General features: G+C 38.4%; 3 protein-coding genes and 1 long non-coding RNA gene across 23 annotated transcripts in view; 1 reads left to right on the forward strand and 3 right to left on the reverse strand.

The window, feature by feature from the left end:
- Positions 1–307: 307 nt before the first annotated feature.
- LOC105205555 (zinc finger protein 8) lies at positions 308–21,072 on the reverse strand. 10 transcript variants are annotated; one of them, XM_039454959.1, is made up of 10 exons: positions 20,529–21,072; positions 18,571–19,346; positions 17,207–18,466; positions 16,402–16,510; positions 15,366–15,581; positions 11,732–12,286; positions 10,403–10,711; positions 6,945–8,547; positions 4,281–5,078; positions 308–3,517 (listed from the first exon to the last, which is right to left on the reverse strand). In XM_039454959.1, the coding sequence occupies exons 8-10, from the start codon at positions 7,015–7,017 to the stop codon at positions 2,841–2,843; spliced, it is 1,548 nt and encodes a 515-aa protein (XP_039310893.1). In that variant the 5' UTR covers positions 7,018–8,547; positions 10,403–10,711; positions 11,732–12,286; positions 15,366–15,581; positions 16,402–16,510; positions 17,207–18,466; positions 18,571–19,346; positions 20,529–21,072; the 3' UTR covers positions 308–2,840. The 10 variants fall into 10 exon arrangements, with proteins under 10 accessions (XP_039310893.1, XP_039310887.1, XP_039310892.1 ...); XM_039454953.1 differs by lacking the exon at positions 20,529–21,072 and having other exon boundaries at positions 312–3,517; positions 17,207–17,357; positions 18,273–18,466; positions 18,571–19,453; XM_039454958.1 differs by lacking the exon at positions 20,529–21,072 and having other exon boundaries at positions 312–3,517; positions 16,402–16,507; positions 18,273–18,466; positions 18,571–19,453.
- LOC120358957 lies at positions 19,216–20,435 on the forward strand. The gene is made up of 2 exons (XR_005575844.1): positions 19,216–19,355; positions 19,448–20,435. It is a non-coding gene; the product is annotated as an uncharacterized LOC120358957 (long non-coding RNA).
- Positions 21,073–21,145: 73 nt separating the features above from the next.
- Positions 21,146–23,114, reverse strand: LOC105205553 (A-kinase anchor protein 14-like). The gene is made up of 4 exons (XM_026139213.2): positions 22,945–23,114; positions 22,598–22,708; positions 22,348–22,533; positions 21,146–22,016 (listed from the first exon to the last, which is right to left on the reverse strand). Exons 1-4 carry the CDS (start codon positions 23,086–23,088, stop codon positions 21,897–21,899), a joined length of 561 nt encoding a protein of 186 aa, XP_025994998.1. The 5' UTR covers positions 23,089–23,114; the 3' UTR covers positions 21,146–21,896.
- The window catches only part of LOC105205565 (protein furry), a 37,570-nt gene continuing 36,190 nt past the window's right edge, over positions 22,842–24,221 (reverse strand). For 10 of the 11 annotated variants that reach the window (XM_039454936.1, XM_039454935.1, XM_039454939.1 and 7 more), the window contains 2 exons: positions 23,704–24,205; positions 23,142–23,540 (listed from right to left, as the gene is read on the reverse strand). In XM_039454936.1, the coding sequence (XP_039310870.1) occupies positions 23,380–23,540; positions 23,704–24,205 (663 nt within the window). In that variant the 3' untranslated portion in view covers positions 23,142–23,379. Of the gene's footprint in view, positions 23,102–23,141; positions 23,541–23,703; positions 24,206–24,221 lie in introns of those variants that run through there. The other variant, XR_005575843.1, reaches the window with a different exon arrangement.

The following is a 24,221-nucleotide window of genomic DNA, read 5'->3' on the forward strand; positions in this document are numbered from 1 at the left end:
TATCACTCATGAGGCAGGATTGAAGGAATTGCACTGAGAAAAAAATTTGAAAAATTGAAAAAACTAAAATATTAGTTCAATACGATCAATTAAACATTGATTGATTTAACAATTATTTAGTTGCACAAAACAAAGTTCATTCGTATCAACCCTCATTTAAATTTTTTAATTTTCAAGAATTTAGTAAACTAACTCAATATTTAGTTGCACATATCGGATTAAATATTTTAGTTTTTCAATACATTTTTTTTTCTCAGTGTGAAAACAGACCTGGACATGACGGATTCAAAGTTAATTCGAGCTTTCGAACATGTACATATTTCACTTCATGTATTATTCTTCCGTTACGATAAACAAGATACTTTTACAATTCGTACAAAAAGATGCGGGTAAATGTTTCGCATAGGCACTCCAGTGTACAAATAGCACGTATAATACAACGGTTGTAATAAATCGCTAGCTAAAAACGGCATCAAAACCCTGGCGAAAATAAAAAGCTTCTTGAAACGTCGTACAAGCATCATACAAGTGTCTTACGTTCCGATGTCCCAATCTACGCTTTACACAGAGATCGCTTACGCTTTCATCACACTTTCCTTATGCTTTATTTACATTCCGACGTCTAAATTTACGCTTTATTTTCGCCAGGGAACGGTCTCACCTTCACGCGCGCGCGACTAAAATCTAATACGTAAAAGTGGGAATGCTATTTACAACAATATGTGGTCAACGCGACTACGTGCTTAATCGCGAGATCGGGATCCCTATTCTCATCCATGGGCGATCTATCGAATGACTAGGACGCACGTGTGTGTCTGAGAATCACTCGTCAATTAATTATAATTACGTACAACTCGAGCGGATTCCTCGGCGTACGTGGCGATCGATCTTGTTTTACGCGACATTATATCTACAAAAAAATCTTTACCATAACCGTTGCCACTCGCATAATCTGCGTAATCTTGCCGTTCGTTGAGTATCCCGGAAAAAAGGGGATATTTAATATCCATCAATCGAGATAACGTCTGTCGCGATAAATTAAGGATAGATCAAGAGAGATCTTTCTCACGGCAGATTGCGTTCACGATGGCGAAACGGATTCGACTAGTTCGACACTCTGATCGGACGCCAATCTCTGGCACCGCAAACGAACGAAAAAAGAAGGCCTATTTATTGTCGCTACAAATAATTTGCTGCTGGAGAACGTTGCTGGCAAAAACTACAATACGGCTGTGAGCGACGCGCTCGACTGAATAATGTTCGTTGGATGTTACACACATAATATTCTAATTGCATAAAAATTAATACAGCAAAATTCATCACATAACAGGTGGGTACACTAGTGGACGACCAGCTGGGTCTTAACTTATTTCTATGATATGAAATATATATAATATTGTATATATATTTTATTTCTATAAATTTTTTTGGCATGTGATCGCATTGCCTGGAGCCGGCTTCTTATGCAATTCCGAATCACAGATACACGCCTTTGCTTTTAAAAACGTCCTGACGCAACGACTTGCATCACGACGCGCATAATTGCGATCGCAAAAATGTAAAAATGTAGGACAAATATATATTTTCATACCTTTCCTGTGATATATTCGCTTCACACATTTCGCGCACCTGTCATTCGTACATATGTATTTACATCTTCGGTAGCTGCCTCGAAGAGCCGCGGAGAAACTCTCATTTAATCCTAAAATAATAACACGATGGCACTGTAATTCAGTTCGTGTCGATGATCAATCTCAATCGCTTAACGCCGCGCGATAGCGACGCTACGCCTTTAAATAGATAAGGTCACGAGTTTGGCGTTTAACAGACGCTCTCGAAAATCTTTTTCACGCGTTCATCTGTACATGCCAATTCTGTTCGGAACTTCTGTATTGAGTTGCGCGCGTGCTAAAACACAACCCGATACTATATAGGCACGACTTTACATCAAATTGTGGTAAATTAAACACACTTACAAATTTAACGTTATTACAATTAATCGCTAGATGGTCCCTAATTCGGAAGATGCTTGGAATAATATCTGTCACACACAATACTCTGTCGATTTCTTTGCTAATGTTCGTCATGTTATTCAGCATTGCCAGAAATAGTCTTTGTTTGATTATAGAATTAAAACAAATTCATAGTAGCAGTCAATAGTAAAAATTGTAAATAATCTCCCTAACAGCATACAAGATACCAGGATGAATATTCTAGATATCGTATGAATATTCATATAATGTATTGTAACATATAATGTATATTTGTATGATATCACGATATTTGATATTATGTGCTATTAGAGCTTTGATAACGCGAAAACGCCATCGAAATTGTCCATTAACTGTTACCAATATATATTAATGTAAAAGTTAATGTTTTAATTTGAATTAAATTTTCAATGAGAAAGAAATTCACATTTTAAATTAAAAGTTTATGATTAAGTGAAACATCGGTAACTTTGTGACTTCTATACAATCACTCTAACAATTCAAATTTTCTTCTTCAATTTTTCAATTATATCTTTTGGTAATATAATCTCGTATTATAATCATACCTCGTTATAATCTTTAATGAGATATGATTGATATTTCGATCAATAATTTTCCAATGAAAAATAAAAGAAATTTCTGAACTTACTTTTAATTTCCTGCAAAATACAGAGACGTTTAAAATTCTAGAATACCCTGGAATCCCCATTTGATTATAATTTCCAATCGAGTTTCGTGAATCTCGAGAGAATCCTTGTTGTAAAAAATTCGTTTTAAAGTACGAAGTCAAATCTGAATTCTCTTTATTGATTGATTGACTCGATTTGATCGCTAAGTATCGATCGATTTTTAAGCGATGGCCAAAGTCATCGTGGCGGGTCTCGAGAAGGACGAGGATCTCGTCGGGTCGGAATAATCGAACGTAGTCGAGGAACTCTTAACGTCATTTTCGAAACGGAGGTGCAGGTGTTCCGGATTGGGTGATATCACCGACGTTCTGATGACCATTCTAGACACGTATTCTGGATCCTTGATCCCCAAATCCGGGCTCTGCCCCTCTGAATTGTCCGAGGGTGTTTTCTCTCTGCAGGGTCGTTTCGACGGTGCCGCCGCGGACACGTCTGACGTCCTGGTGTGCCTGATGATCGCGGAGAACGCCGACGGCGAGTCTTTCTGGTCACGCTCAAGCCCTAGTCGAGGAACTATGACACTGGTGGGCGACGCCGTGATACACGGCGTCGTCGTCTGCGATCTGTTCAAGGACGACGATAAGGGAGCACTCGGTTTTACCGGCGATGATGTTCTTTGCTGCTCGATCTGCTCGGGCTTGTCCGTGGACGATCGGTGATGGGCACGCATGCAGGATGATTCTTCGTGCTTGTACAGATACGATTTCAAGGCAAAGGCCTTGCCACAACGACCGCACACGTGGGGTTTGGTATTCGAGTGTGTCTGTATGTGAGCCCGTAAGTTCGACTTGTCGGCAAAGGCTTTGTTGCAAATGGTGCACTTGAAAGGTTTCTCACCTAGAGCAGAGAAAATAATTATTGAAAATAACAATCTTTTTGTGTATATTTAAATTTCAGAATGTCTATCACTTAAATAAAAGCATCTTTTAAATATAATCATTTAAAAGACTGTAGTACATTCAAAAATTTTGAATAATAATTGTAGAGTTTAAAGAAGCTTTAAAAAAATAGGTAATATTGTAAACAGATTTACATGCTGTTTCAAAACATAAATGTAACAAATATTTGTTTAAGAATACAATTACTTTTTATTATATTGTTTCAAGGTAAATAATAAAAAATAATATAATACATTTGACATTTCTTCTCTTTCTCGGGTAACATCTTAATTACTTTTAATAGACTATTTAATGCATTGAAGGACGTAAATATATTGTTGCATGTCAACCGACAGTTGTACATCAGTAATTTTCGGTTGAAAATAGTGCCGCGTCTCCGAGAGTGCCAAAATCACATGCGAATGATTAATTTGAATTTGTCTTCATTGAAGGTTTGTTAAATTCACCGTAATCCCTTCAAAAATAGTTTACCTTAGTTTATTTACGTGAAATCTATTATTATAAGAGAACGCAATCGGTCACGGACAAAAAACAACTCCGAGAGTCAAACAATTTTGATGAATTAAATTTAGAGCGAACGATTACCAATCCTTAATTTTTTCAGATACCTGATTATATACAGTTACACTAAATTACATAAGTATCAGAGTTAGCAAAAAGTATGATAAATAAATTTTGGATAACGATGTCAAGAGCATTACCTGTATGCGTGCGTATGTGTCCCTGGAGCAGCCACGGCCTGGAGAAACACTTGCCGCAATAATGGCACTTGCAGCCTTGGTTGTGGGTCCTCACGTGCATGCTGAACGCCGGCATGCTGACGTAGACCTTGTCGCAATGCGGGCACCTCCTGGCCTTTTTATCGCCCAGCGACCTGTGCGTCTGACGATGTCTAGCCAGATTTGAGGAGGTCGAGTACTTTTTGCCGCAGTCGGGACACTCGTGATCCTCATTATCCTCCGGTTTGGCCTCCACGGCGGCTGTCCTGCGACCTTGGATCGACGCGGTCGAAGGCAGCGATATCGGATCGACGTCAATACCAGGGACGACCGGTACTTTCGAATGACAGGATTCCTCCTGCGAGGAGCAGGAGGGATGCCGCGGCGAGAGGCAAATCTCCAAGGCAGCCTTCTCCTCGGAATGAGTCTCCAGGATCTCCCTCTCGGTCTCGATCCGCTCGAAGAAGAGCTTCGTCCGTTCGCCTAGGACTTGGTTCTGGTTTCCCATCACTTGGACGGCAGGTCGAGACCCGAGGGTCCTGCTCGCTTCCGCAGGATACTGTGCAATCCCGGATGACGCCGGACGCTGATAGATGACATTGTTGTGATGAATCAAGGTACCCGCCGCCGCCGCCAGGCTCACCTCCGCCAGCTTCGTCAGGTTGTACAGCTCCTCGGGGCACTCGGACGACGTCTCACTGCCGCACTCGCTGGCGCCATCGGAAGTTGGTTGACCGCTGCTGTAATCGGCCAGCCTTACGCTCCTCTCCGGACTGAAATCTGTATGAAAATAAAAAAAATGTAGTATTCACAAATTAAGAAGGTTGTAGCAAAATCTATTTCGCTATTAACAATTTTTTAAATAACTAGCCATGTTTTTTTAATATAGCCAGCAATTATATCTGATTATATGATACACTGCCTTATAAGAACACAATATTCCTAAAATATTATACAAATATTATGAAAAATTAAAATACTATTCCAAGAATATTATTATTTTGATATTATGATGGGAATATTGTGTTGATGTTATACATCCGTTTTGACATAACATTCGTGATATATTACTTCAATATCCATGAAGTATTATGAAAATAATATGTTCTACAAATATTATTGTGGTCAAAAATTAATGTAAATTATTATGCGTAAAATATTCATAAACTTTATAATTATTGTATTTAAAAGTTCTAATATTTCCAATAATTTAAAATATCAAAGTAAATAATATTATAGCGCTTATAGAGCATACATGTATCCATATCCTCCTACTATTATTTTTATCATATTATAATATATCCTATATTTAACTATTTCCGCGAAAGAAAGTTTATAAATTTGCATTTGATTGCGCCTTTCAGCGGCTATCGCACGTGGAACGTGACTTCAAGTGCAACACTTCTGATAAATCTCGACCGATAGGCAGGGAAATCCGGCGTCGGCGCGGCTCGTAAAACACCTTCGGGAGCAGGGGTCTGCCGCGCTCGCTGCTCCGTTTTCGGGGAGAACGGAAATAGAGTAGCTACGCCACCAACCCCCGCCCGCCCGTCGCTTCCCTAACGCGTTTATTCTGTGTATTCCGTAGTATGTACGTGTACACACACGCGTTACGTTCGCGTTGTAAGGAAAGCTGCCTGCGGTGGGGTTGACGGCATCGCGACGGTATGCGTCTCGGTGGGCCGCCCTGGTGTGTGACGCATCTAGCGTCTCCTATTCTTAAATCCGCGCGACACACCACCTTGATCGCGAAGCAACGACCAGCAGATTCCTTCCCGATTAAATTCGATCGCGGAGAAAAGGGGATTTCGATCGTCATGCGTGTTGCGTAAAAAAAAAGCGAGATTTCGACGTCACGAGTCTCATTTTTCTGCGAAAAATACCAAATTGAATTTTTGTGGATTTAATAGATGACTCAAACTTTGGAATAATATGTATGTATTTACTTTGGTGATGCAGGAAAGATATTCGCGATATCATCACTGCCATTAATATGTTAAATATATTTTCAGGAAACTTGCAATGTACATGCTATATTTTATTTTAAATTTTCACATTAGAGTTACATGATAAATTTCTTTTTATATTACAAGTATTGAGATTTCTTTTATCTTATGTAAAAGTTATACAAAAATAGTCAAATAATCAAAGTATAAATAGGAAAAAATTATACATTAACTAGAAAAATCATTAAATTCAAATATAATTCTTTGATAAAAAATCAACTTTGAATTATTTAGTAAACATATAGAATTGCAAATTATTTAGAAAAAATATTTTCAAACAAAATATTAATTTTAAACTTTAAATTAATATTTATGCAAGAAATACATGAACTAGAACAATATTTTAAATTGCATCAAGTATGCAATACTTTTCTATTAACTTATAGCTTTAGAAAATTATGATAAATTAAATTAATAACTGATATGTTCAATAATCTACAAGTAAAATAAATATTTATAATATTAAATTACAATACAAACTACAAAATAAAAAAATTTGATTTTTATTTTAAAGTATTCTTTTCTATAAATTTTTAATGGTTTTTAATTTTCGAACTTTACTCTAATTTATCATAATTAATTAAATTAAAGCTTTTCAATTGTTTTATCAAAGCTGCAGCACGCGAAAGAAACAATGTACCTCTTTCAGATCCTGCGATCTCTTCTTCAACACCGTTGTACCTGCGATGCGTGATCAGAAACGCTCGCGGCATCTTCCTCGTCTCTTCGATTTTTCTCCTCAGAGCACACAAGTCATGCTTATCAATTCAAGGCGCACAAACTAGCACACTCGTTGCACCAATTACTATCTACAATCAAGGGGAGACTACGCGAAGAGAGGGTAGAACCGGTGTGTCACGATGTCAAGAGAGATACGATCCGTTTCGGAAGCGTGTATGTCGAGTGGAGCAGGGGTTGCGTTCGCTTCGGCAATTTCGGGCGCAATAGTTGCCCCGGCTAAGATTCGGGGCTACATATAGCAGCGCAACCTCCCTCGCCCTCCACCTCCTTCGTTGCCGCAGCCACCGCCGTTGCCGCGGCGCTTTTCGTCGTCGTCGTCATCTTCTTGTTCTTCTTCTTCCTCTTCTTCTTCTTCTTCAGCTGCACGCGCCTCAGAAGCGTGGCCGCCCGGTTCCCTCCCGCGCATGTGATGGTCGTCCCGTTGGTGTGTCGGCAATGTGTGACACGCGTGGCGAGTGCATGCGGAGGAGGGAACGGATAAAAGACCGCGCGGGAGGGACACGGGCGGCCCCTGCGGCTCGCGCAGGGTGGTTGCTAACTACCCTTATTTTCTCTCGACAAGTTATCCCTTATTGTCGTCCGTTATTAGACCCTTGCCAATTGCAGCAGTCGTTGAATCAAATGCAAATTGGCGAAATTAATTGCGTGAGCGTGATACTGTAATTACGTGATAATTCCTTCCATAATTTGCCGCGGTAAAAAACTGTAAGAAGAGATTTATAATTAGCTATTGAATGTTTTAATATCTATTATTATATCTATTATTATCTATTATTATTTTAAGTAGTTCTTACTCACAACTTTTTAGACAATTGATTACGTTTTTACATATAAATTTTTACAATGACAATTTTAATTTTGATTAAAATTTTAATTGATATATGTATATTTGTTGCACCTTAGAAAATGAATTCTATCATTCAATCTCGTACTATTGACGGTACATAAATATTTATTCTATCAAAAAAATGATACTTTAATTAAATGGTGATTGAACTAAATAAATATACATATATTTATATTTAATAAATATTTCATTAGTAATATTCGAATAAATATTTATCAAAATTTAATAATTTTTCTCTCAGTGTAATTTCTACTTTTCATTCCTAAAATTCGAAACATTTTTAAAACTATTTGTCTACTTCTGATAATGTTAAATTTTTGCAAAAAAGCAAGGGACAAAAATACAATAAGCTAGCAATGGATCTTAAGCTGCACATTCGGAGAATTTGATAGAATCAACATTATTCGTCTATCTATTTGGACGTTATTTAAACGGAGAAAACGATGGCGAGCAGATATGATAACGGCGCCATTTCGTCGGCGGTTACAGGGTAGAAGCACAGGTTGGTGCGCTGGGTGGTTCTTCTGGCGCGACGCCAGGCGTCCGCCGAATTTAGCACCGCGGCGCTGACTAACTCGCGTGGCATTCATTCAATCGTCGACCAAAAAGCCCCACTGCCTGCATAGTATCTCGTTCTTTGCGCGAAACGCGTGTCCTAAAGCGATTAGAAGAAAAAGATCAGAAGCGTTTCTTCCTGAAACTTATTCTAAGTGCGAAATATTCAGATTAAGAGAACATCCCAGAATTTCTTGGACATTGCTTTCTGTCAACAATTTTAAAATGCTGATTTCTTTTAGCTTTAAAAGTTAATTATTATTTTTACTTGCAATTTTGCTAATAAACTTTCACACTTCAAATATTTTTATAGCTATATTAGAAATACAAATTTTATTAAACTTTATTCTGAAATAAGAAAAATGTGATTCAAATTGAGAGATAAATAATTTTCATTTGTATTTTCAATTTCTTTTATTAATAAAAAAGAATGATTTTAATCGAGAAAGATCAATTCGATTACACAGAAAAAATAATTAGTATCAATTCATTGTTTCATATATAAAATAGAAATTTTGTTTCTTCATGTAAGCAAATGATGTCTTTAAGATTATCATGTTCTTAAAAAAAAATTTTATATTCTTACTTATACATGAAGCAATGAATTGTTGATAAGATACTAATTTCTTCTGTGTACATGTATTCAGTCCAATTTGTGAACCTTTAGAAACACGTAAAGTCTCGTAAAGAAATGTCTATTTCAAATTTTATTAATCTACTTATGCGTATTTAAATAGCTTATATATTTGTTCCTCAAGAATATTCGCAATTTCTGCGATTCAGTGAGAATTTACGATTCGCAATCGGCTACACCACTGTTCGATATATTTATTCCATTCCGCGTCATTTCTCCACGCTACATTAAAAATGCTTGAGATTCTTCAGAAAAGAAGAGAAATTGAAGCGCCCCATACTTCGACTGTCTACATGCAAAACAAAATATTTGTGAAGTTTTCGGATAAAACGCGCGCCCGCAAGAAAGCTCTAGATGGGAGTCTGCGGAACAGGTGTCTCGGCAGCGGTATCGTAAATCGTTGACGGTATCGTCGTCGACGGCCAAAAATAAAGTCACGCGTACCAAGCACATCGAGCGGGCGAGCGAGCGAGAGCACATCCTTAACTACTGACGCAATTCGACTGCAGAACATCCATTAGCGTAACCGGCACCAATAATGCTAGGCAGCATGCATCTCGTGGTGCTTTCTGCGCGCTTTATCCGGCGACGCATCCTACAGGTGCCCAAAGGTATTTTGTCCGCCCACCAGCGCGATTCGCGTATTTTCGGCGCTCTTGGAGCGCTCCCAGATGCGGAGGAGGAGGAAATACGCGATGTCGACGACAGGCGATAGCGAGGAGGAGATCTTGACGAATAAATCGCGATCGTCGCGGTCACGTGCGGCGCTATGCCGAAAGAGTAGTGCGGAAAAATGGTCGATGCTGAAGACTTGGTAGCACCAAGAAATGCCTGATGAGATTCAGAATGACTGGATTGCAATAAATTATATTGAATGATTTGTACAAGTTTACTAAATTGGGACGTACTTGTAAGAGGGGAATTTTCCCATTTTAGGTAATTTCTCGCTTGAGAAAGATGGATAAGTGCGGGGGCGGATGTAGTTTTCTTTTTGCGTCGATGACGGAGGGATACAGAGTCATTAGGAGTGATTCCACGAGGTGGCCGGGATCGTTTAGGATGGGTGAGAGCGTGACTGTATCGTGTGTCGTCGTCCCGTAAAGTATCCGGACACGCACGGGTCCTCCTATAAATCAGCGGCCTCCCGCGCGCGCGCCACCCTCTTTTCCTCGCGTCGACCGGTTGACGCAGCAAGTACTTTCCGCGTGCCGGAAAAAAGGGAAAAGCACGCGATTGCTATTTAAAAGGCTCGTAGGTGGGCGGCTTTCTAGAGGTTCGGAGTATGCATGAAGAGGCGGAGAGAGAGAGAAAGAGAGAGAACCTCGACTTCGCCGCTCCTCCGGCGGCCTCGGCATGGGGTTGTCGTGCTATTTTCAGGCCCCGCTGGCTCGATGCAGCTGTCGTGGTCTTCGGGTAAACCACCTCTCTTCTATTCCACGGCCATCCACGAGGCGCGACAAGGTAGGCCGAGAAGATTGGAATCTAGAATCTCGCGACGAGATTCGTCAGTTGGCGAATTTTTCTCGAACTCGTTCGTTTCTCAATTTTGTTTGGTGATGACGTGAGTAAATTCCAATGACTTCTTCCAATTTTTTTTTTACAAAATGTTTGATTATATTCGCATGCATACCTGTAAAGAAATATGTTGAATTGTAATAAACAAAAATTTATAGTACGTTATTTGCAATAATTTTTTACTATGTGATAAAATTGAGTAAAAAATCTTTGAAAACAGTGCAATCTCGAAAAAATATCTTAATCTCGGCTCTGTGACAAGCCGTATTAACATTATTATAATAACAATCAATCTATCCTAACTTACAAAGGGAGGAGCAGAAGAAAAAACCGCCCTTTCAAAATGCGATATGTTGCAAAAGACATTCCTTCGTGTCTACATTACAAATCCTAGCTTCAGATATCGCTTAGTATTTTTTCAAAGAAAAATAAATATTAAATTTTTGAAGTCGAATCTATAAACTTATGCTTGGTAAAATGATAGATTTTAGGAAATGGAGGAAAGAAGTTAATTTTATATCATTACGTAATATATGTGTAAATATACCTAAAGAAAAATTACGTTTAAATTAATTCTAATAAAAAAAAATAACCGAAAAATTTCTTCAATTCAAAGAAATTTTTCTTTAACCATATAGCAATGCACAAATTTCTTTGGTAGAAACAAATTTTTTTTTTAACTCGAAGAAACTTTTCTCTGCATGTAGTTTATGGATTGATTCGATGACTTCAGTATTTTTATATTTTTTCTTATTTTTTGAAAAACTAAAAGCTAGGTCTAAAGCTGGTTTTAAGATTCTTACTATGAACTCAAAGAACTTTTGCAACAAATTGCATTTGAAAAGGGCATTTCCACCTCTAGTTCTCCCCTTGTTAGAAAAATGTATTTTCTATAATATAAATGCAGATTTTATCATTTTATTTGTGATTTAAAAATAAATTTACAAATGGAGTTGCGACGAGAGATTAACAGAAACTGAATGTTGGCACCAGGTGGCCGCTAAAAAAGTTCTGAGCCGCGTGTAATCACAAACATTTACGGCAACACAGACATCACGAAATAATAATCAGTTCTCCGCGAAAGAAGCTTCAGAATCTAAACACTTGTGCGCCTAGGATTCGTAATCGGACGGACCTATTAAACCGTCCAGATTCCGAGAATAGCAATACGATGACGAGGACGATCGGGCGCTTCCGCGAAACAGTGCGTCGTGTAGTCATCGGCGGGAAAACGGAATAAAAGTCCGGTGTGGACCGCCTTTCGCAGAAGAGCGCCCACCGGAGGATGAGGGATGAAGAAGACGAGGGCCGAAGATAAGCTGCGAAGAGATCTGGCCGGGTGCCAAGGCGTCAAGATTTTCAGCCGTTTACGTGTACCTCCAACTTTTCCGTCTGCGCTTTCCTTAGCGGCTCCCCTATACGTCCTCTAGGATCTAGGGTGCAATGACACCGGGCGACGCAGCTTAATGACCATTCTCTATTCACGGTACGTGAATCATTATGCAGGAATAGGCGTTGCGTGCGCCTCGATTATGTTCCGCCGCATTGTTGCTGTTTTTAGGCGAGCGAACGGGGAGAACAATACACCACTGTACGCAGATAAATGGTAGACCGATGATTCTATTTTGCCTTAAGCAAAGTTTCATGAAAATCACGAAAAAATTACACTTTCGTCGAAAATGTGGGTAAACTGCAACAAAAAATTCAATATAATCAAGTAATTCTGTGTACAAGCGTTAAAAATAAATTAATCGCCTAATACTGCTATCGCAATCATAACTTTAATTTATTTATCATATAAAAAAATAAAAATTAATTAAACAAGAATTATAATTAAAGAATTGAGTGTAATTTAGTAAATTAGTAAAAGCTACAACAGATATATATCTTGGGTCTGATGTTCTGATGGGTCTGAAATATTTAGACATGGCGAAGAAATATAACGGGTTGATACTTTCGATGTATCGAGTAAGGTTCGGGAAGAAAAAAAGGTTCGAGAAGTGCCGGTGGCAAAAAACTTGGACCGGAACGACTCTTAATTTAGTTCTGGGTGCAAGAGGTTAACGCTGGGTGGAGACGTCCGTGGAAGCGCCTCCCTTTGGGGGAGAGTCACCGTACGACACGTTGGCTCGTGTTCGGAGGAATGTCTTCGAGGATAAAGGGAGACAGTTCCTTCCGGAGACAGCGATCAGCCGCCTGTTTCATTTCTCTCCTTCCTCCTCGCCTTCTCGATCGTGTTGCTATTCTTACATCGCCTGCATCGGTACGAATTCAGCTACTTGCCCTTCGCCTCGGTGCTGCTGGAGTGCTCCCCTTCGAAGGGAATCTCTCTGTCCAACCGGTCATTTGATATTATTCAGTAAAATTTTATGTTCTGATTGACATGTAGCCGTAATGTATTTATATCATGTCAAAAATGACGAGTTCACTTGCGATTAATTTTATTATCATTATTCATTTTATATCAAGTCACATTGCTACAGTTATTCACTTTTATTTCCGTATCGTGTCCATACACGGAAAAAACAATTTTGCTGAAACACAGATTTAAAAATAATTATGTCGAATCATTTAAAAAATGATATGAGATGTCCAATTTGTTTGCAGCAATATAAAATTCAGTATTTATTGAAAAATCGAAACATACCGTAATTCATGAAATAATCCCCATTATTTTTCAACACTTTCCATCCACATTTTACGCAAATTACAAATTTCAGCTCGACAGAAACACTGATCTTGTCTTGTGACGAATTTCATAAATTATTTATTTGAGTTTAGATTTCTTAATAATTTGTATGTTTATTATTATATTTTTAAATAAAATCTCTTTATCTTATGTGTGTTTCAGAGATAGATTACAATACTTTGACGTAATCCAAAAGCGAGATCTTTCTTCAATAGACGATCGCACCCTCTCCTTTTATTCGTGTCTACTTATCAATTCATCTCTAAGCTCGGTTCCTGACGCTTCGATCGAGATCGCAGACGCCTCGCTCTTCAGCCAGTGTAGGGTTTCGTCATGAAATTCGTAAATGAGCCCCCGTGACTCGTGCTTTTGAATGGAAACCGACAGGGCCGACGGTTTTTACGAAAGCTGCCACAGGATGCGGGTGCGCGCAACGAAGAAGGGGTGGCGACGTTCACTTTCGTTCTTTCTGGCGTTTTTTTTCTGACTCGCCTCTCTCCCTTGGTCTTGCGAAGATCGGAGAGAAAAGAGAGAAACACCGCCAGCTGATCGCCGCCAACGTCTCTGCCGCCGCCGCCGCGCAGTTTCTGAAAAGAGGGCCTCTTGCAAAATGCGAGCACGTGCTCGTATGCGTGCTCGCCCTCCGTTTTCGATTTTGCATGCCTGCTTGCCACCTGCAAAGACAGGCTCGTCTCGTATAGTGTACCGCAGTCTGACCTCGCAATTAATTTCGGGTATACTCCACTTTCTGCGAGATCTAATTCGTTCCTTTTTTAAAAGCCCTTTTAATTACAATATTTTTTCATTCAAAAGGCAATATATATATATAAAATAAAAATATTATAAGAATCTGCTTAGTCAAGGCTGTGTATGCCAGCAGCGTCTTTATTCTGTTTCTTTCAACGCTATTGCCCAGGCGGTCTTTATGGACCGTGCTGACAGGAAAAGGAAGTGAACTAGACGGCGAAGGGGTCATGGTCATGGTCTTGAACTATACTGTGACAAATTTAAGCAAGTATCGTCAACAGTTGAACAAATTATTGGTACGTTTGAATATATCATAGAAAGAGAGGTGAATTTTCATAGTAATTAGATTCTGATGGGTCGACCACAATCAATTTCATTTCTTAGTCTCTTAAATTCAATTTCTTGCGGCTTCTCTTACGGCAAACGTCTCCGTCGTTTGTCACGGTGATAAAAGGAACCTTCATCGATCTATTAAATCTCCTTGTAATTTTATGCGATACATGTGTCGACGGTTGATCTTCATCGCCGGCGGAAATGTTATTGTCTGAGAAATATCTCCTTGTCAGACCCGCGCCGCAGGAAAAACGGCGAAGAGGGCGGTTAAAGGGACCCGGAGAGGGTCGCAGATATACAACCGAGTCACCGGTGGCAATAGGCACGCGACCGACACGCGCCCACCCTCTCCATCTCTCTCACCGTCGTCTCATCTCCGAGCTCGAATTCCCTTTTCCACCGCCTTCCCTTTAACACGCGTGCGTCTACAAGACGCATGCGACCCGTGCACGCGATTATCCCGGAGGGCTTTATGCCCATATGGGATCTCAAAACATCAGTAGCAGCTATAATCGGTAGTCTGTTGCCAGGGCGATTTAATCAATTTCTTTTTTTTTGTAAATCTTAGAATGTAAAAAGTTTCACATATATTTTTTCAAATCAAGTTTTTCTTCTTAAAAAAGTTCAATCGTAATCTTTTCTATATCAAATTTGATGATATAAGCAAAGAAATAAATGTTTTTTTATAATCGTCAAATATTATCTTACGATATTATTATTAAGCAAAAAAGAAATGCGAAAATAATAGAACTAACATAAATTACCTAACTAACAAGAATAATTTGATGAACTATTAATATTGTACAACATTTACTACTGACGTTAATTTTGTATTTTTTAATTACTTTGTTTCAGATACAATTATTTTAAGATGTGTCTTGACGCAAAGGAGTTCGAAATAATTCGTACAAACATCGCGTGCGTCACGATGTGCCTTGTGTAGCAGTATAATATTAGACACTCAGTGGAGACGCGCATCTTGTACGCAATGATATCTTACCGCTATAAGATCCACGGGAATATCGCGCTATACGTGCGTGACGCGTTTCGGATGCGTGTGCGTGCCCATTCAGAAACTCTTCTTTCTAGTGGCCCATTGAAGAATCCAGCCACGAGTCGGTGCGTCCGTTAAGCCGTGTTATCTTAACACTTTGAGGCCCAAAGGTACCGAATTTGTACCTTGCCGCCGTTGTGTTCTCTGGGACTCAAAAATGACCTACGAGAATTGAATTAGACAATATTATATGTTATAAATACCGAAATATCGCATGTGCCACAAAATTCCCGTTTTACGTCAATAAGTAGAAATTGTCCAAAGTAGTTATCAAAGGAAAAAGAAATTGGGTCCCAAAGGATTAATTTTAGTTTCGACTTGTATTATTTGCATAGAATGTGTTTATACTTTTTTTCAAATAAATTCGAATAATGTTTGAATGATCAAAGGGACGTAATCTATAAGGCATAACGTGGGACATACTTAGAGATCGAAGCTAGAAAAAGATGATTAAGGTCGATGAAGACGAAAATGCGATCTGTCGTAACGAGGGAAATCGGACATCTCTAAGTTTAGCTCGTATTTGCATGCAGATCAGGGACGGATTCGACTTGCCAAGGCGTCATAACATATAAGAATCGATAGATTTTTTTTCAGTAAAGAGATTTCAAAGAGGTATATAAAATATTTGCAACAAATCTTTCGTTTTGCTTTAATTCATATAAACTACACAAGTTATGATTTTGTAGAGGTGCTTCAAAAACTGTAAATTAGAATTTTTAATTTAAAAATTTTTAAAATTATTCTAAATCTATAAACTATAAGTTTCTAGATCTATAAACATGAGTTCTTTGAACACTAAGTCTTTTAATCAATTAAATAACTGTGTGAAATTATTTCGCTATGATTTTCTACTTAAATTAATCAATTGTAATTTTTATCGTACAGTCTGAACATTAATCCCTCATTTGACAAGTTTCTAGTAAGATATTGCACAATGATATTTTTATACGATCTAGAAATACTAATTTCGAAATCGTACCTCACCAATTTATCTCTCACCCATTGACGAAAGCACAGCGTGACAGGAAGCGTGGCTCTTGTGACGATTGTCGGTTTCCGGGCAATTATCATAAATCAGAGCCTCTCTACTAAAAAATAAAGTAATTAGGCAAAATTAACTAAACGATACATAAAAATAGCGTACACTTACACTTATAAAAAAGCACATTTGATAAAACAAGATTTAAAAAAGAAAAAAATTATAATATTTAAAAAAAGACTAATGAGAATCAACTGTGATTATTGACGATTACAATTTTTTCGAAAAAAATTACAATTTTTTTTATATATAGAAGTATTCCAGAAATAATTGAATAATATATAGCAAAATTTCCCGTGACTTATACGACTTCTATGCTGTCAAATTTGATAAAAAAATAGTCACATGTATACATAGCTAGTTACATCTGTTATATATTTATACAACTCTTATGTAAAATTGCAAGCGGCATTCGCCCAATTTTATGCTTCTGACATAATAAAGACAGCTTGCACAGGTGTGGTTGGCCCTTAATAGAAATAGCAAATAGAACGATGATGCCTAGTTATTAAAAAATTTAATTAACTAGAAGATATATGTCAACAGAGACTGGCACTTCAACCCTGAATCGAAATATCGCGATTTTGCACGGTTGAAACAAGTTTAGAGGCGTTTTGGCTGATAACCAACGATTAAGTGATATCTACATGCAATGATGATGATAGCAAGCACTTGGCATGGCGAGTTGCGCTCATGTATGGCGACTCGATTTAACTATCGCCGTTTATATTATGTCCATGTCTACCTGTCGTCGACAGCGCAAGAATCCGTGGATCCTACCGATGCCAATGATCGAAAAATAGATACGAGCGCAACCTGTTCGAAATAGCCGAAGTGAAACCTATGACACGCAGAGTGCGTGGTCCTTTCAAGCCGTCGTAACATCGCGTCCAAACCTGTGGATCATCGATTAAGTCACGATCAATATAAAAAAGATAATAAATTACAATAGAGACATTAAATTATCCCATTAATTTCTTTGTGTGCTTTTTGGTAAGTGTAATTATTCCATTAATTTTCAAATTTAGTTGGAAGAAAATAAACAATAAATTATTTAATTGAGAAATCATGTACATCAATATCGATTGGAAAGCTGAAATATTTCAATATTCTTCGAATCTCTTCCTTTTAATTTTCGCAGGTCAAAAGATCACTCGCGGCCGCGAAGGTGTCTAAATCCAAAAGAAGGAAGGAAATCTAATTATAGAAGTCGTTGTACTGCGTGCTCAGCGGAGAACGATGGAGGGTGTGAGTGCGGGTGCACGAATAAGAATCGGTTGTGCATTGGGCGGCCATAAAATGCAGTCTGCATCCGCTCGACGCAGATGTACTGCGGAACGGGGTTCGTTCCTCCTACAAGGAGTCCGCAAAGGATCTCTCATTTCAATGTTAGGCGAGCCTATACCAACGATGTACCCGGTACGATGAACTTAGGATGGAGATCCGCGAAATGCGATTAATCGAACCGCACGCGAGAGACCAGCAGCTCTCTATTTTTCAACCCTCCGGATGCTTTCTATTAAGGCGGATTTGAGCACATTATATTTATTACAATCTCCTTCCATATACAATTAGAAGATGTCAAACAGTTCGTTTTATTTATATTAGAATTATAAATATCAGAATAAAAAAAAAAAGAAAAGCAAAATAGAGTTGAAATAAATTATTCATGTATAATGAGAGACAATACACGAATAACTATTTATTTAAATGTTTAATTGATTTATGACAATATAAAATAATGAGGATAAAAAGTCGATTCATCAATCAAGGAAGTAATAAAAATTAAATAAGATTAAATGTTATCTCACGTGTGTTTGATATTAATCAGTACTTCATTGAGAACTTTTCCAGCACATTAACGCGTTATCTTGGATATGGCATGACATCGTTCATTACACCGTTCATTCATCCGGGAGCCATGTGGTTCATTGCTAACCCGTACGGTACTTCCTGTCTCGTACAGTGATAAAAAAGAGATTCTAATACTTTGTACAGTTTTATGCTGTCAAAAAAAAAAATTACAGGAAATTACAGCTTAAAATTATATATACATGTGTGTGGGTATGTAAAATATAGCAAAAGAAATTTCAAATATGCTAAACATACCTATACAGCTTTACGTTTGATATTTTGGGTATTCAAATTAATCAAAGAATCAGTATTAGATAGCCGTGTTTAGTCGTAATAAATGTGAGTTGAAGATAAAAAAAATAGATCCTTTCTCTGTGTAAAAAGTAATGAAATTCTTCATTCTTTTTCGTAATTGCCATTACTTCACAATGCAAAGTTTCCTTTTAAATTTCGCTAACATAAGCTTCCGCCAATCGTTCCTGGAGTAAGGTCCAATCATGCCGGACGTCGACGAGTTCCAGCTGCTAGATCTCGCGCGTGATCAACTCGTGCCGGGTAGGCTGCGATTATTATTGTTTCCCTTTTTCTCTCCTCTCTTTCTCCCAACTCTCTCTCTCTATATCTCTCTCTCCTTCGAAGTAGCCGAGTGTATGCCCGTAACGTGGCCATGTAAGGGCTAGGCGGGGGTGCCATGTCGGGGACCGCTAATTTTAGATCAACTCCCGTGCTTCCAGGAGTCGACTCGGCGAATCGGCAGCTGGTGATTCGACGAGCTGCTGCCTCTCGCGCGTGCACGTGGGTCCGGCGTACAATGCGTGTCGCGCAGCGTCCACCGGTCATCCCCCTTCTCTCGTTTCTTTCGTCTCGAAGAAGGCCGAGACGTGTCCGATCGTCCTGGTCCAGATGTATCTCGCGATCTCTCTCCCTCCGTGACACGCGGTCACAGTCGATCAAGAAAGTCCTCTCGTAACACGACGTGAAAAAATTGAACTGTTGGCTGTCCAATTTTTATGTTTCCTGCTTCTAGAATGCTTAAAATGGTAAATATACATACAGTGTACATAATATTAAATATCTATATTTTCTTACTTTATTATACTCATATATATTAATAATTAATTTTAAACTATAGTATAGAACACGTCAGCAAGAAGAGCCGGAAACGTAGCGGAGACTTTGACAAGCGTCAGAAAGAGACCGCGGGCAGAGACGCACTCGAGACGCATCCTTTCGCTTCCGACGTGAAAAAGGGAAATGAACGAGTGCACGAGCGTTCCTTTGAAGCGCGAACCGAGGTGGCAGGGGGTAAACGAGAGATCTGGCGGCGGCTGGTGCAGCGGATGTTTGAAGCCGCTGAAGAAAGCTGAGGCGGTGGTTCCTGTCGTGGCTTCCCTCGCGCTTCGTCTTCGTCGTCGCCGTCACTGCCTCTCGCGGTCCCCCGCGATCCTCTTTCTCTCCGGTCAGCGTAGAAGGCACACATTTCGGCGGATGTGATGTTTAGGACTGGAACCACCCCACAACTGACAAAAAGCCCTACGTCGTATAAATAGGCGGTGGTTGTTGCCACCGTGGTCGGCGCCGTTGGCGGTCGTAAACCGATATCACGCACGCTTTGACCCACATAACTCGGATTGATTGTTTGTGAAGCGACGAGTGATCGGTCTCGCTTTCCCGTTTAGAGAACGGTTCCTCAACGGAAAGAAAAGGGATTGTACAAGTTGCGAGATTCATTAAACTTCATCAATGACCCAGCAAACACGTACCTATGTTATATGACATTACTTCTATATTATATTTGGTGTTTGCTGGGAATTATTATAGTAATCTTGATTTGATTTACTTTCCATCTTGTTTTAATTCTACAAAAAAAATCCTACATAACGAGCTGACGTTACTTATCGTCATTTTGACGTTAAAATGTCGTTAAAGATCTTATTCTGATATTAAAGTGACGACAAATAATGTTAATTTGCTACCTAGGATAAAAAATAAGTTAAACCGAGATTAAAGTTAATCCAAATTGATAAAAATGGATATTAGTCAAATCCAACATTTACAACGTGGTTGACGTTTCATTTACAGATATACCCATGTATTATAATCGTTGAATTAAAAATAATCTAATCTAATTATGACTCATGCAAACATCTCAAATGCTTTCAGAATATCAAGTGATACATAAAATGCCAAAATGTTTCTTTCTTTAGAATTACCTGAGAAAAAAAATTAAATCGATATTAAGAATGCAACCACGTGTCCGGGTCTCGATATGCCTGACACGTGGTCTGCCATCTCTTCTGGCTCCTGCTGAGGCATCGCAAGAGACCTCCCGGCGTCGTTCGACTCGCATGTGTACAAATGAGGGTACCCTCTCTGGTTTTCGAATTGTTTTATCTATTCGTCTTATTATCCAAAGCTGAGAATGTGTAACAGAAGTTGGGATTGGGCCCAGCAGGGACCAACGCGTTCACACCTCCTCAGTGTCCTCCGCGGGATCGTAAATAGATTCTTTCTGTGGTCGGCTACGTGTATCAACTCTGTGGGAGAGGATGAGTGAGACTACCAACCACTTATTGATACCCATCATAGTTCAATGCTAGCAAAACAAAAGTATTGTTTATAAATGGAAATACCAACTGTGTAAAGAAGAGAACAGGATTTACAATATTTTTCCACGGAATTTTTTTGTATAAAATCTCAAATTTCTATAATTATACTACAACTCTAATGGAAAAAGTTTTACAAAATTCTACACAAAAAATGCTATAAAAATCTTAAAAAAAAAAAACGCTAAAATTCGAAAACTATTAATTTTAATAATTAAAATACATGTTTCTAAAAATATCTTTGCAAAAAAATAAGCATTTCTATGAACAAACAAATATTTCTATGAAAAAGAAAATAATTTCTATTTTTAATAAAACATTGTACTTATTCGTATAAATTTTTCCGTTAGAGTAATATGTAACAAAAACAAGAATATTTTAATATATATTGAAAGTCTGATTTTATTTATGGTTTATGTTACTTATTGTATTTTTATAAGAAATTCTACTACCAATAAATCGGTTCAGTATCAATAAACTGTCTAATCTTGCTTTTTTCCATTTCTACAGCCATAAACAAGGAAATACTGTGAATCCTGTAACGACTGTTAATGATTTAATGCAAAGGTCGTAAATGTGCGATTGGGAATGGCAATATGGCAGTACACAGTGCGCACTCTCGCTCTTACGATGCGGAGTATCACCTGCTCGTATTGTTTAACTGAGCAGAATGAAACTGCGTCCGGTGTTGGACCAGATTGCGGCCGGCGCGTGCCCGATTCGCGGAAATCCGACACTCTTACTTTTACGACACTCTGCACTCTGGTGCAGGCGCTTAAAAATCTGCCATATGAAAAAGCTGCAGCCGTTCTACAGAAGAATCGTGCTTGCGTTTCGATATGCAGAATATATTTGTGTGAACCACACATATAAATTCTTATTAATTGCAGATAAAAATTGTTTTATAATTCTATAATTTTAAGAAAATAAATACAGTTTTTCTCATAAAAGCGTTAAATAAATAGAAACAATACCTTAAAATGTGAAAGTTTTGAACAGCATAGTCTTCATATCGAGAATGTCGTAAAGCCACTTTGGTTTAAAGACTACATCCAACCGATGCACAAACTGATGTCCTTCGAATACATATGTGACCTATTAAAAAATTATTCGCATTTACAAAATCGTGTAAAATGTAAGCTATCAATTTAACGCGTGCCTACCTACACGTAAAACCTGGCTGGTACTTCGGGTACAAGTTCATGTAAATGTAATGATAAATGAAGTACGGTGTACTTTTATATTTTAAATATTTATATCACGTTCTCAAACTATGATAAAACGTGCTAAGTGATTCCCAATATTACCCAGATCTGCTCGTTCTCGCCGACGTCTAATGACGTGCACGCAAGAAAGAGAGAGCGAGAGAAAGAGAGAAACAGAAAGAGCAAGGGGAAAGAGCTGAAAATATACATAACAAACTAACGTCGACTGGAAAGTGCGGCGGCTGCACGCGACTCGCCGCAATGTAGAAGAACACGCTGACAGTCACATATGGCTCCGGATATGCCGGTGTGGGTATGCTCCACAGAACCTGATATATGTAGAATTCGGCGGTCCCTTCTCTGTTAAGGCCGATAAACTTTACATGGAACATCCAACTTCTCAAAGCCTGCCGAAGAAGATTAATTAAGCGTGTATGTAGTTTTGATGATCGACCTCTTTCTGAATTATACCGATAATTGGTTCCATCTGTGCATTTTCTCTTTCACACATCGCAGACCGTTTCGCACATTCATATCTCCACACGTAGGCCATTCCGAATGGCTGAGCGAGGACTGATGCTCCTACAGTTAAGAGCGATTGGTACAAATAACAATTATTTATAAACAATAAATATAATTATATAATTGTTATATTGTTATATAAGATATATAATAATATAAACAATTGTTATATATATTATAATATTAACAATTGTTACGAGCTATCTCAATATATTCTACATGGTAATATATACATGAATGTATACAAATTATTCATATATACCATAACTGACGATAAGATAAGAAATTTAACGAACCATGACAGCGACAATCTTTATTGCAGCGATAATCGCTAAATCAACGAATCTTCTTACAAAACGCGTCACATCTTCAAAAGATTCAACCTGAGGTTCTTCCGCAGGCCATATGCTATACATCGACCGTCTCTTTCGCATAACCATCCTAATTAGATGCCTAAAAAAAGATTGTGTACAAATTTCAAAACGTCAGCCTCGAGATTTCGATAATTTATTTCGCCAAATTTACAATCGATATCAATTCATTACGTTATTCGCATTAAAAAAAAAAAGAATAACGGATCTAAGGATTTTTTTTTTGTGATATAGGATATAGGTATATACACTTACCTACCATCGTATACAAGACTTCTACGTACGTACGACAATTAAATATGTATATATGCGGCAACTTAAATCTATACGATTCGAAATACTATATGGTTAAAGCTTATATTAACAATCGTTTTTCACGTGGTTAGAGTCGTGCTGATTGCGCGCAGCCTTCGTAGACGCTTCCAATCCTGTCACAGCCGCTAGCACTTCAAACAGACTTTCCATTAATCTGCCAAATATTTCTGACATCTCGTCATCTTTCCTTGTCACTACAAATATATCTAAAACATTGATATGCAAAATATAAGTCAACATATATTTCACATATTGCTATATTTAACAGTATAAATCACGTAAATATATAATAAAACAAAAATGAATGATATAGTGACAACATACAACTAATAAAAAATTGATTGTATATTAAGCGTATCTAATTCTCACCCGATCTATCTTGACCTATGTATTTGCAGTACATATTAACGGCAGTCGTTACATCGTCGTCATCGTGAAAAGGGTCTCCGGGCCATTGTGCTCTGTGAAGTCTCACGGCTTCGAGTGCCGGACACCATCGTGCGTTTCTTAGAAGTTCGGCAACTCTGGCGACTTCTTCTACGGCTCCGGTGCCCGGCAGAGGACTAGGACTAGGGGTCGGAGTGGGTGTTCCTCGTTCGCTCTCGGTGCTTTCTTCGAGCGCTCTGCTCAATGCTATCTTCATATTGGCGATCTCAACGGACAGATCTTGCAAAGAAATTTGTACATTTCTAGCGGCGTTCATTAGCGCTCCTAGCATTTTGTTAGATGCTTCGATCAATAAAAGCAACTGGAAATGCAACTTGTAGAGTGCTCTGCCTAGGTCTAATAGCATTTCTTCGACGCCTGCTTCAGTGGTGTGACTACCGCCTAATGCCTGAAGCTTAGCGGTTGCTTTAGCTGCCTCCAAACACTAAAAGAAAAATAAA

Source organism: Solenopsis invicta, chromosome 11 (genome assembly GCF_016802725.1).
Source record: "Solenopsis invicta isolate M01_SB chromosome 11, UNIL_Sinv_3.0, whole genome shotgun sequence".
Taxonomy (NCBI): Eukaryota; Metazoa; Arthropoda; class Insecta; order Hymenoptera; family Formicidae; genus Solenopsis; species Solenopsis invicta.